Here is a 14319-nt window from a genome sequence, read left to right on the forward strand (position 1 = left end):
AACTCATCTTTTTCAGCTCCAATCAATATGACGCAGACCTCTTCACTCTTGCACCGCAATATTTTCTCTCTCCAACGCTGATTGGAATGAACTCCAGTGTTTCGAAGGTCCGCACAAACTGATTGTGAGAACGTGAACCAATCTCGTTGAATGGCACCAGGTCTTTTTCCAAGCAAGTCACATCAATGTCGCACCGTGGTCAGTCTCCAAGAAGCACTTGAAATGGTAGTGCTACAGCGGAGGATTGGAGGAGTCGAACCTGAGGGAGCAGACGTGGTCTGGGGCTCACCAAAATTACCACCTTCTATTTGAGGAGGTGGGGCCGGTTATAATACTAATGCATATTTAAATGACCACTTTGCATTTATCTACATTCATCTGAAAATAAAATAGTATGAAAATAAGAATAGAACACATTTGATGTGAAAATGTGTGTAGGGGGGAATTCATGAGATGCAAATGGATGATAGGATAAATGACAGGTCCATCTTTTCCTACTTAATATCCATGGGGTCGTGGCTAATTGTGCTTTTGTTGTGCAATTACCCAGAGTTTGCTCAGGGTTTAGAAAGCCGGGCTGTGGGGTGCAGCTAGTGCTTTGTTTAACTTCCTCCCCTTGTGGCCCTGCATGTAACTTAGGCCTCTGGAGATGGGATAATCCCCTGACTAAAGCATATTGGCCCTGTCACTCCCAGTTACGCTGCCTGCTATGTGACTGTCGATGTGAAGCATTAGGCATAGATGACTCATGATGATTCCTGCCGCACTTGGAGGCGCATGGTTGTCTAGGTTTCAGCCGTGATAGCGGGCAGTCCACAGGCTTTGAAGTTGGCTTTGAAGTTGTGAGGCAATTGGAGGAAATGAGGAAATTGTCCGCAGGGTCTCCTGCAGAGCCAGTTTGTGAGAGGCATGATTGGACACAGCGCCCCAGAGAGAGACAGTGGCCATTTTGTTCTTGGGGCCCTGTCCTTCTGGACCCCACACTAAATGTATAGGACAGAGGCACCAATTATGGCACTTTGGCATATGGGCAGAGGCGAGCAACCATCTCTAATGATGGACCCTGCCAACTGCTCGCCAGTCCAGGTCAGTGGCACATGATATTTATTGCCAAAAATGAAAAAAAAAAAACAACAACCCCCAATTACTGCCACATCCTTTCCTGATGACAGTTGTGTGTCTGTGTATCAGATGTAACAGTGAGGGGGGGAGTATCATACACCTGCAGTCTCGCCGGGATGCTGGATCTGGCTGCGTGCCTGCCCTCAGCCCTCCTCTATCCAGCTGGGACAGAGGGGTTGGGGATGCATCCGGCTGTCTCTGCCCCAGCTCAGAGATTCCCAAGGGGGCAAACTGCAGCAGCATACCCCAGAAGTGCACGCAGACAGACCCGGGCGCAGATGTTCCACCCTGGTGCCGTGTGGCGTCTAGTGGCACGTTGCTACCTTTCCTGATGCCCTTCTGACTGCAGGTGCTGGCAGAAATCACGTCTCGCTGCTCAGGACAAGTCAGACATTAACACACTCTTCATCTCAGCTGACACTTGTCCCAGGGAATAGCGCTCCCACCCTGTCATTACACTGACAGGCAAAGAAGCTGATATGACAAAGAGATGCTGCAATGAGGCCACAGTTTGGACCAAAACAGGACCCTTTATCTTCCAATCCTTTTCCTGAACACAAACAGGTAGAGCTCCCCAAGTGCAGTGGAAATATAGAGCCTGATGCCTTGACATGTCCATATTTTTTTTTAGAAAGCAAGAAATTGTTCTTGATGCAACGTTCAAAAACAATGAGCTTCATGAAACATGCATGGGCTCTGGAGTTCTAATTCTTTCAGCTTCTAATTCAAGTTTAATGAATCTAAAACGTTCACAGCATTAGTATGATATGATACAGCTCCTTCATTAAAGATGCAGTTTCAACTATTTTAAGCAGTTTTATCTCTGGAATAGTAATGTCACCGTGTTATCAGTAAATGAAATACTGCCTTCATTAGCAGTTATGGTTGGGTGCCACTGAGAAAAGAAGTTAACCTTGAAAATGACCATTTTACATTAATTTACAGAGAACTAGGCAGCTCAAAGGCACAAATGTATTTATATATATATGAATGTTATATGAAACAGTTGTCGAAAAATGCATGCAATCACTGAGGACTTAACACAAATACGTAGGTCAGCTTAACTCCCTCATTGCAGACCAAATCTTTCTCTGTGAGCCACAGTGCTTCTTGGACATTGTAAAATTGTTCATTAAGTCAGCTAACACAGAAAAGAAAATGAAAAATTCTCTCAATTCAATACTCTTTAATTCAGCTTTTCAGCATGCAAGGTTCTGTCAATAGATTTTCTGCACCTAGAGATAGAGACTGGCTCACCATCTAAAGCACTGTGGGAAAGGGAGGTGGGCAATGTGGGTTCAGTTTTGAATATGTTCTCAAAATTGTCTCTCACCGATGAGAAACAGCTGGCTCTAAACCTTCTATCCGCCTCAACTTTGTATGGTGTGCTCTGTTTCCCATGCAGTTTAGGATGCTGTAATATAATGACAAAAAATCATTTAGAGAAGCAGTGAAACAATGTGGTGGATCAAAGTGCTCCCATACTGTGAGACTCAGCTGAATGTCAAGGTGATGATTACCAGACCGTACAACACATTTTCTTCCCCAATATACAAATACAGCAGCTTGGTCCATGGCCAGTCTACCTACCCCTCTAGTGTCCGTTTTGGATTTGAAGAGCTTCATGGTCGAGTTAGCAATATGTGCAATGTATGGTAAGTCCTTCAAAACAAAGCTCGCTAACAAACATATTATAACTTACGAGTCACGGTTTGGTTGTGTTTATGTCTAAAAACTACTTAGTTAAGCTCAAGAAAAATCTTACCTCGGGTTAAAATAACTACGCTCACTCTTGTTATGACACTATGAGTTATGAAAGTCACAAAAATCACGCTACATAAAGTAAGTTACGAAGGTACGTCACCCTAGTAAGTGACGTCATTCACTTATGTTAATGTCTCTTTACCTCTGGCCACATACGTGATGTGAACCCCAGTCCCCAGAGGGTTAGTCCAGTATATGAGCCATCCAACCACCTCACAACTTAGACAGTTCTGTTCTTTACACTGCTGCACTGGAGTGCCACTTCAAGAAGTTCCCCAAGAGGGGTATGCACAGTGGCAAACCTAGAGGTGTAGGGCTACTGACCAGACTGCTATATTTGATGGATCTGGAGTGAAAAAGGGCTGAACAGAGCCAAATGTATCTGCAAATCATGCTACTGATACTTATGTTCATGGTATAGAGTAACCCTAGCCATGGAATCAATGTTGGGAGAGACCAGGTCTGTTGGGTGCATGGTTGAGTTTGGTCATTTGTATTTTATATCACTTTATCGAGGTGGTTGCATTTTACAATTGGGGGAAGCCCCCCCCCCCCCCCAAGTAATTACTGCCTGGGCCTGGACTGTGGTATGTTAGAACAAAAAAAGCCAAACTCTTAATGTCAACTCACCACTTCTAATATTCACTGTGGTTTGCTGTGCTTTCATCGCTCCAAGGTCCATTCCATATTATTTTTTGCTGGGGTTTTACTCACCTCAACTGGGATACCAGGAAGCTATGAATAAATGTTTCAACTACTCTTGGATAACTGCTATTAAATTTGGCAAGGACACTTGTCTTCCCTACAGGAGGAAGTGACATAACTTTGATGGTTCCCTAGAGTTTCATCTGGCACCAAAAGCAGGTCAATCTTTTTTATTGAAATATCTCGACATTTACAAGAAGGGGTGGCACCGCATTATGCAGATATTTCGGGGTTGCCAGATGATGTATCCTAATCACTTAAGTGACTTTCCCTAGATTGTCATAATCTGCGTCAAAATGTTAAGTTTATGCTCATGAGCATGTTGCTAAAACATTGCAATTCTCAATAAGAATAAGAATTAATTTGTATTAATGTAAAAGTAGTAGTATGTATATGTATAGTATATGTGTAAAAGACATTTCTGTTGTGAGAATTATTCATCATACTTCATTTATTTATTCTGTTTCCATCCAGATGTGAATGTTTGCTACAAAATAACTACGTAGCTTGGCGTACTGTTTCAGAGAAACACACTGATATTAAAGAATTCCAGTATGTTTTTCTTTTCTTTAAGACCATCTGTGGGAATGTTGTTTAAAGGATTTCCACTCATAATTGCCCACAGTGGGACAAAGACATCCATCCAACAGGAGGATGCTGACATTAATGACCCATTTGCATCCATCCCTACATTAACATTTGTATGAATGGACAAACACTCAATGTGCCACCATTCAATCCTCAGTTTGATGGATCTGCATGAAATTTGGTTTCATGCTTCATACAGAGGTCCTCATGTCACTGACAAGAGCACCTCGGACAAAACGAAAGGTCACCATGCAGCTAAACTATGGTCACACCCAGTTAGCAAATCATTTATGAAGTACAATAATATCACTTTATTAACCTATAATACTTTCCTATAAAACTCTCAATGTTAAGCTGCAACATAGAAATACTTTAACAATTGAAATCTTCTGGTCATTTCCGATAGCTGTAAAAATGCTATAACTAAATGGACTAAAATGTATTCATTTATTTAAAACAGAATTTTTCTAAAAGCACAATTTTTATAGAGCAGAATTGACGTAGTATCCACCTAAAACATGATGGTCACGATGGCAGATTATGTTGCTGAGGAGAGTATTTAGTCAGAGTTATGAGCGACTGAGGAGAGAAACCAGGGAGCATACAATCATACACATACTTTTGTAATGGTACTTCAGTGCCGCCTCATTATGACTAGTTTATGACAGAAAAAAAAAGAGGCAATTGTGCGCTGAAGATAATTGTAATAACATTATCACCCTGTGCAGGTTATGATTGAATGTCTTCTGGGCTTCTCCCAGCATATTGTTTTCAGGTGACGGCAGTGCTGGGAAGATTTATTGTTTTTGGTTAGTGGACTGTACAGACTCTTTGCATGAGTATTTGTGTGTATTGTCCAAGTTGATACATACCAGACAGTAAGCTGAATTGCAGCAAATCAGCTTGGTTTACAAAGAAAAAAAGTGAAAGCAATTTCCTGCACAAAGGGAAGTTAAGTGCAAAACAAGTCTATATATCTATACTTATGTCCAACCTGTAACACACATAAACTCTTCCCATACAATGTAACAAAATAAATATCTAAATAACAAATGGCAGAATTTATATATTTTTAAAGTTATTTTTGTAAGTTAGCATCGCACTGGTTTCCTCGACAAAAGCCTATGGGATTTTTCCCTTGGATTTGAGATTATTGTGTGATGCACACAAGTTTATGATACGTTGACATTTTGTTCGCAAGATAATCCTAACAAAATGCTTTTATAAAATTATAAAATTATAAAAGTCTTGTTCAAGACTTTTATCATTTTTGAAGCATATATGCAACCACCGGAAGTAAAAAGCGTCAGGCTACATACGATCTACGATAGCCTTGGTATACTTTAAATGGATCAATCTACACTGTAAAGTTTGCAAATGGTTTGCAACAATAGTCTGCCTGTAAAGTCAGACCTCTGAGCTGATGTGTCCCCGTGTTCGGCATGATGACATTCAACATGGCTGTCGACCTCGCAGGTCAGTGGCAGTCTCATTTAGCCACATGTTAGCAACCACCTTTTAAAGCGAAACTCTCGCCAAAATGCAACCTAGGCATTTTTTGTGAACGTACCTGAGTCAAACCTTCGTGTTAAAGCATAATTATGACGAAAGAGGCACTTTTAAGATTAAGCGTATTTTCATTTTCGGGTCAAACTCATTTTCAATGGTAATGCTACGGGCACTTTTACGATAGCATCAAAATTGCTATTTTTAAAACACTAAGGAAGGCTCGACACAACATGAAACTTTGCTCGTAGTATTATCAGGGTCTCATGAACAGGAGCATTAAGAACATTGTTTGTGTACACAGAGTTTACTAAAAAGAAAGTTTTTGAACTACTCATGTTAGCAGATGTTTGTTCGTCCTGCTAGCCGAGAAGAATTGATCTCTGAATGCGAATTAACATGGAGGTGAGTTAAGGTGGCCTGCCCCTAAAGCTTAGTTCCATATAAATGCAATATAAATTCCATATAATTTGTTGTTTTGTCGATATTACAATAACACTTCAAGGTCAATAACAATATTGACCTTGAAGTTGACAAAGAAGAAACAATACTAAAATAAAAAGTCACATGAGGTATCGCGTCGCAACGTTTGCCCGGAAGACAGTACCGTTCCACCTTAACTGTCCTCCATGTTACGTCCGACCTCTCCACTGGCAGGACGGCGGCGAGTGGAACAAGCAACTGCTAACGTGAATTGTTCAAAAACGTTCTTTTTAGTAAACTCTGTGTACACAAACAAAGTTCTCAGTGCTCGTGTTCATGTGTAGAGACCCTGGTGATACTACGAGCAAAGTATAATGCCTTCTTAGAGTTTTGCGATTTTGATGCTTTTGCTAAAGTGCCTTAAGCAGTCCCATTTTTGACCCGAAAACAAAAATACGGTAAATCTTAAAAGTGCCTCTTTCATCGTAATTATGCTTTTATATGAAGGTTTGACTCGGGTATATTCACAAAAAAAGCCTAGGTTGCATTTTGGCAAGAGTTTTACTTTAAGATCAAACATTGGGTATTTACTGATGTATTCCATGTTGCTGAACAAAATATGAAAATCACTAGACATTTAACTGGAAACCCATTCAAATAATTGACTTCGAGACAGGGAACTGAAGTGCAAAAATGCAAACTCACCTGGGGTTTTAGGACTCATTCCTGCTGCGATATATGGGGAGTGGGGAGAAAAGTGTTTCTCTCTCTTAGGATGTTCATGACCCTGCTATAGAGGGGCTGTGGAGGTGGAAAGTCGGCTCTTGAGCAGATGGATTGAGGATTTACCGTGTGAGTGTGCATATATGTGTGTGAGTTTTTGAGTGAGTGAGTGAAGTACAAAGCACCTTAAGTGCTGCAGTCAAGCTGTTTTGAACAGAGATTGTCCATCTATAAGGGACATGCACAGCCTTCACATCTCCTTACTGAAACACTTTGAAGCACATCCGTGTGAAACGGATGGAACAGACTGACAAGATAACATGACTCCGCCACGCAATCCAGTCTGTCAGTGACTATTGATCGTCTCCAGTTAGCCCTCCTTCAATAACATGCCCATATTGTGAGACCATTAGATGCCTGGCACAGACGCCCCATGAATTGAAGACCCTCTGAAATGAGGGGGGACCAGAACGGACCCCTGGAATAAGGCGTGGACGGGGGTCGTCACGGCAACTTTGTCGGCAGGATGGCTCCTATTGTCCCAGTGATGAAGCAGGAGGACGGGGTCCTGATGGGGGACGGGCATCGTTAATAGGAGTCACACTGCGGCTGTCAGCGGGGCGTCGAGGCGCCACATGCGACCATACTGCTGCGATCGCACTTGCGTGTCAATGATGATATGTAGACTATGCATTAGGGCTATAGCATGCTTGAGCATGATTGAAGGCATGTGGGTAAATCTGTTTCATCCATATGCACACGCACACACAGGCATGCACACCCTTACTCATTCTTTTACACAGACAAAGGGTGGACAAAAAAACGGAAACACCTTACAACACAGCAGCCAGCAGTCGTGGCAGTTTGGTAAAGCTGATGATGGGGAGGTTTTTGAAAACTGAACTGAACAATAAAGATCATGAGCTTCAGCAAATTAACTTAACTTAATGCTGAACTACTGCTTTATGTGCCCAATCTTTACTTCTGCCAAGGAATTGATGTTTTCAATGGTGTCCATTTCTTTATTGGTTGGTTGGTTTTTCAGCAGGAGTACATAAAAACTACAGAATGGATTTCCGTGAAACTATAATTGAGGATGGTTCTCAGCCAAAAATAGACACCATTAACTTTTGGTGAGGATCCGAATAAAGGGACGGATCCAGAAATATTTGTTTCCCTTTCTTTAACATCCAGAATTGGGTGTTCTGTTGATGTTCATTAATATCTCAGGGAATAATGCATGAAGCTTGATGAAAAAATCAGCCATAATGAAGTGGCTGGTATCTATGAGTAAGGACAATTTGATGCAAATCACCCATCTGGTGATCTTAAATTATGGTTAAGCAGTTATGGATGGTTTAAAATTTAGCATGTTACAGGGCTAGATAGTTTGATCTCAGATCAGGCTTGATTGAGTTAGAGGGGACTGATGGGCCCTGGTGGAGGTATGTGCTCTACTGAGTAGACTCTTTTTCTTTTCTTAGACTGAAAAAATAAATTAGCAAGACTTTCTAATAACTATTTTTGATAAATGCTGAACTATAATTAATGAAACGTTAATTAGTTAATAGTTACTTAATAGTTATTTCAATGTTAACAAACAAAGTGTTCGTTGCAACTGATGTTTATCATTCTTTAGGATTGCCTAATAAATGACTATAAAGCAATTCCTCATTTGACAAACACTTCTTGCAGTATGCAGGATTATCAAGCTGTTTTCTTGGACAACACTGTGGCCCGAACTTCTGCTTGCATGCACTTTACATCAGTTTATCCACAAAATAAGACTCTGATCGCTTTTAATGCACAATCCAGTTTGTGAGGCTGAATATGGAGCGAGATTTCCAATGTGTTTGCACCAAACAACACAGCTGGACTTTTCCGTGTGCCATGCTTGTTTGTCTAGCACATACTGTATGCATGCATTTATGAGATGAGTGTGTGCACTTTACGAGGAAGACAGTGACAGTAAGTCCATTCTCCCCCTTTCTTCTCCACTGCCTCAATTCAGAGCCTCCTGGGATGATTATTAATCTAATAATTAAACATTTATTGCCAACAGCACCTGCTCTCTTTCCTCCGGACCCCCCGGGACCCCATCACAGAGAGAGAGAGAGGGAGAGAGAGAGAGGAGGAGGAGAGCAGGGGATGGAGGGAGGGACACAGGAGGAGCCAGAGGGAGGGGTTGGAGGGAGGAGAGCAGCAAATCCGAAGGGGTCATCATCACATTGCTGGATTCTTTTACACCGATGAGAAGCTGTGTTTTTTTGTGTGGTGGCAGACAGCGTGTGAAGTTATGTGATCCCAGAACAAAAGAAACAAGGAGGACGGAACAATCCGATGCTAGGAAAGAACTGAAGGGAATCACAGCGAGGGGCCCCCCCCCCAACCGAGTCTGACATCTGCAACGAACTTATCAACCAAACTTGATTTCTTTTTATTCATTTTTTAATCATTTATCTCCAAATGTTTTAAAAGGTTTTGAAGCATCTGAATCAGCTCGGGATCAAAAGGATATCTCTTTAACTCTTCTTCACACAAAGAAAAAGGAGGCAAAGCAAATCCAGCAGTGGACAGACTCCCACTTTTATTAAAAGGGCACATAGACAGTGAGTGACAGTTGAACCAGAGGGAGGGAGTGCAGGTCCCTCTGCGCTGCAAGATGCTGCGCTATCTGATCAAGACCCTGCTGCAGATGAACCTGTTCACCGACAACATCCGAAACCCATCCAACGGCACCGATCCGTTCTTCAACGTCTCCCTGCCCTCCTTCAACAGCTCCCTGCTTGACTGGGGAAACTTCACCGGCTTCAATGGTGAGTAAAGCGTGTGGAATTTGCTCTCACATCCTCTCCCCCATCCTCCCTTGTTTAAACTCCGCTTTGATTTTTTTCTGCCCTCTTCACTGAAAGTCTGATGCAAGAGGACGCATGGGTTTTTCTTGAAAAAGACTGAAAATACTTACAAGGGGTTGTCTTTTGTAATGGTAATGTTGAGTGGAGCTGGAGAAGGAGTTAAAAGGGGGAAAGTTGTCATGACGGTAAATCTCATGTGAGGTGATGGGTGTTTGAAATCAGAATGCGTATGACATGATTATTGTTTGCAATTTCATGTGTTCTGCTGCTCTCAGAACAGATATTACATCCAAAATGAGTATCCAAGAACTTACAATGACAATTTATAGCAATGCAACGTTATTACTTTGAGCTGATTATGGGATAAAGCTCTAGTGTTTAAGGAGAGTCTCATGCTTCCTGATTTCCCTATTAAGAAGGCTGAATTGATATATTATTGTAAATGAATTAACAGAGCATGACTTTAATTTGACAGGATGATCAAGCCAGTGGACAAACTTCTTTATAAGATCTCTATATCCATAGACATCCACTGAACACTGAACCAATACGTGCCTCAGTCTAAGTCCGCCTGAAGGTTTCGGTCAAAACATAGTCAGAAAGAAAAAAACAAGTGAACGGATGATCGCAACACACTAGGATAACACGCTTGTCAGAGTGTTTTGTGGTCTGTGAGTAAAATGTGACACAAAGACGGTATCACCCAATGACATGGTCTATTTTGCAGAAGCATGAGCGGCAGCCCGCGCACTCTGTTAAATGAAGCTGTCTGCTGTCAGGCGGGATGGACCGGAGCTGTCATGTCGCCTTAACTTTTTGCCACCGGGCTTCTCCTCTTCCTCTCTGACAGTGATGAGGCTCAGTCTCACAGCGCCGGTGCCTGTTTGGCTCACAAAAGCTTGATTTTTACGGTTGCAAAGGGAATTTTGTTTTTACTGTCTGTCTTCACGGGCCTATTAACATGGCATAATGAGATGTCCCTGCTGTGCTTCACTCTAATGGTAGGGATGTATACATGTGTATGTATAAGTGTGTGTGTTTGTGTGTGTGTGTGTGTGTGTGTGTGTATGTGTGTGTGTGTGTGTGTGTGTGTGAGTAAAAGGTAGAGTTAAGTCAACAGATCACCTTGATGAGCACCCTAGCTTTATCTCCATGTCGGGGAATACCAATGAAAGCAGCACCCAGCACACACACACACACACACACACACACACATTCCATCGTCAGGTGTATGTAACACTTTCACCTTTGCTGTTATTTGGTTCAGAATGTCAATTTATTCTTCTTTCTTTCTTTCTTTCTTTCTTTCTTTCTTTGTTTGTTTCTTTCTGTTTTTCTGTCTTTCTTTCTCTCCAATTTTAATTCTGAGCAGCTTTCTAAAATATTGAGCTGTTTCCCAGCTTGTGTCCAATCGACGGATGCTTAAGAGCCTGGGAGAAGGTTACTGTGTTGCCTCTTGGTGGTGCCTTGTATGTATGTGTATGTATGTAGGTAATTGGGGTGTATTTTGTCACAGAGGGGAGTGAGTTTGCCTTTTGATGACCGGACATGGGTGTGAAGGGCAGATTTGCTCCCGAGCCCCCTGCCTGCCTCTCTGTCCCGATAACCAGCTTCAAGCAGCAGCAGCAGCAGCAGCAGTGTTGGCTGAGTTTACAGCTTCTCTTTCATTGCCCTCACACTTCTATTTCTTTCTCTCTTTCGTCACCCCTCCTCTCATCCACATGCACTAATGGAGTGTAGATTGAGCGCTGTATTCGCTCCCGAGATCTATAGCAACCCAATGAGAAAGTAAGCACGAGAGGCGAGGACGAACAATGAATCTATTGAGGGAAATCTCTGTGGTGCGGCGCAACATAGACCAAGCATAGGCTGATAGACAGACGTGACTCATGCGCATCTGGCTTCATCTTCTGTGAGATCTTTCCCCAGAGCTCCCAGAAACCGAGTCTCCTCCCTGCAATCTTTAGGTAACATCAGTGCATTCAGGCAGTGTGAATGAAGACTGGGGGGTAGATGTGATGGTTCTACTAATCAGTGATCAATGAGATAAAGTATGTAAGCTGTCTCCATTGTAAACTGCTCTAAAGGAAATGGATTGACCACATGGAAAGAATGAAAGGCAAACACCGATATCAAAATTTCCACCTGCTACGGAATCTATACTGCTGTTCCTTGACAAAAAAGTACATTTTGTGTACTCATACAAAAGGTCATGTTTGCCCAGATTTGGAATTGATTTTCAACATATTTTTATTTTTTGCCATAACAGAGATGTATTTCGCCGCCCATTATGTGCTGATTCATCAGTGGGGGGGTTTACTGGGGGCAAACCGTGGGTATCCAGGCGAGAAGCTCAATAGCAAGGCAGTGGGCGGACAGCTTGTGTGGGTCGACCTGGAGCTCAGAGGGAGGCTCAATGGGAAAATCAATGCAGCCCGATAACCAATTTGGGAAATAATGGACAATTCACTCAAACACAGCACTATAGTGGACTGCAGGGGCCTGGCAAGTTTATCTATTAGTTCTCTCAGTTGTTCAGCCTTTCTCTTCCTTTATCACGTCTTTTCTGTTCTCTCTATTGACAGTTTATCTAGGGATTCATGTGGTGTGACTGACACATGGGTACTGACTATTACCTGATTATCCTGCAAGTCAGTTAAATTAAGGTTGGCAAATGGTGCAACAATAAATGTGCCAAAAATGATAAACAGAATGCTAAGAAACAGTAGTTTTGACGTTGCAATGTCCATATATTGTGTTGCAGAGATATCCACTGAAGATTGCATGCTAACCAGCTAGCCCTAGCGCCTCCCAGTTCAAATGTCTTGTACTAGCGGTGTAAACACTCCCCTAGTCCCAAAATTGGTGCTCCGGACCGCGAGCTGCATGGCTAACTGAGCTAACTACCTAACAGTAGCTACACATATCTCACACATAGTATTATCAAGTACTATACATTTTTGTCTAATGATAACAAAGTCACCTCCATTGAACTTCCACTGAATTTCCTTATTTAATATCCAGTGGCTGCACATAAAAAACAAATGATTGAAAGACTGTAAAAAGTTATGAAAATGAGTCCAAAGTCGCGCCCATATTAGTTAGGTGCTAGGTCGGACAAGCCCGACAATCAACAGTAGGTGATGGAAGGATATATTCATGATATAAAGATAATAAAGTTATACGGCCACGTAAAAACAGTCCCCCAAATTGGGCCTAGGTCATTCCAGTCTCTACGAAGACGACAGAAGCCTTGCACTTATCTTGCTAATGATAATTTATGTCATCTTAAAAATACGCAAACAACCAACCTCAATGTCCTTTTCCAAATCGTTTTAATATCACCGCAGAAATAAGGAAGATGCACACCTGGTTGATGTTGGTGATCTGATATTAGGCCAACTCCACTTATTGTAACTTTCGCTAACCAACATAAACTAGCTAATTAGGTAGGGTTTTGCCAACATTGGCTAACCTAAGATGCAACTTATTATAGTAACATCATAATTAATATGGCAACTTTTCATCATAAGGGTTAGGGTTAGGGTTCCCTCTGAACAAAAACCTGTGTTTATGGTGTTGGTCTACCGCCTAAACCACTCTTTTCATCGGACATAATTTGTCTTAAGTTTTGAGCACAGAATGAAACCGAGTCCTTCCACACTGTCAAGGTATCGAGGTACAGGTCCCCCAGGAACATCTTTAAATCATCTTCTTAATTTGTGTTTCTTTTCAACAAAGACAAACATAGCACATGGCACACATAAGTTTGACAGGAAATGGGGAAGCTCACGGAGTTTCATCCAGGTACCAACCTTGCTCAACTGTATACTTCACTGTAACTGAATACCGCCAAAGTAGAAATGTAGCCCAGTTAGCTCCTCTCTCTTCCTGCCCACACAATCTCCTCACACTCACACATCACACATTTGTACTCTGGATGCAACTTCTGACTGTGGAAATACATTCATAATCCATAACAGAATGCAGAATCTCTGCTGAGGTCAGTAGGTGTAAAGACACATGCTCCTCAGGGAGCAGGTGCACTTGCCAGAAACAGAGCTTTGAAGAAGACGTTTGGCTTGTGAATCGATTTCAAACATTTTAATTTAAGCACTAAGCAGCCTTGCCACAAAGAGAAGCATTGACTAAGTTCCTTTTCTCCAGCGTTGCGATAAAGATTTAAAAGCTCTCATTAGAGTGGCCACTGTGTAATCAATAAAACATCAGGTCAAGTCTGTCTTAGTGATCCTTAGAATGGAAATTAAGTCGAGCTGTTCATTTGTTATTTTACTTGATAATATTGAATTTAAAGCCTGAACTTAGCTCTTATGCTTCAGCTGAACTTAGCTCTGATGCTAAAAGCAGAATTGGGAGGTTCTGTGTGTGTGTGTGTGTGTCTGTGCACATATGTACTGCATAGGCCTCTTTGCATTTAGGCAGCTGAAGGGTGCGATGCTGTACTCTGTAATTGTATGTGTGTCTATGTATTGTAATTTATGGGTGCTAATGCGGCCATTTGTCCCTTCATGGAGGTCAAGTAGGCTCCCCTTTGCTCTCTTCACCATAAATCTGCCATGGAGTCATTAATGCTGTATGTGTGTGTGTGTGTGTGTGCGTGTGTGTGTGTGCA

At 42.0% G+C, this 14319-nt stretch overlaps 1 protein-coding gene across 3 annotated transcripts in view; it reads left to right on the forward strand.

Moving 5' to 3' along the window:
• The first annotated feature begins 9055 nt into the window (after positions 1-9055).
• The window catches only part of robo3 (roundabout, axon guidance receptor, homolog 3 (Drosophila)), a 172614-nt gene continuing 167350 nt past the window's right edge, over positions 9056-14319 (forward strand). For 2 of the 3 annotated variants that reach the window (XM_030438367.1, XM_030438368.1), the window contains exon 1: positions 9056-9647. In XM_030438367.1, the coding sequence (XP_030294227.1) occupies positions 9494-9647 (154 nt within the window). In that variant the 5' untranslated portion in view covers positions 9056-9493. The remainder of the gene's footprint in view (positions 9648-14319) is intronic. The other variant, XM_030438369.1, reaches the window with a different exon arrangement.

The sequence above is a fragment of the Sparus aurata genome, chromosome 13 (genome assembly GCF_900880675.1).
Source record: "Sparus aurata chromosome 13, fSpaAur1.1, whole genome shotgun sequence".
NCBI classification, from domain to species: Eukaryota; Metazoa; Chordata; class Actinopteri; order Spariformes; family Sparidae; genus Sparus; species Sparus aurata.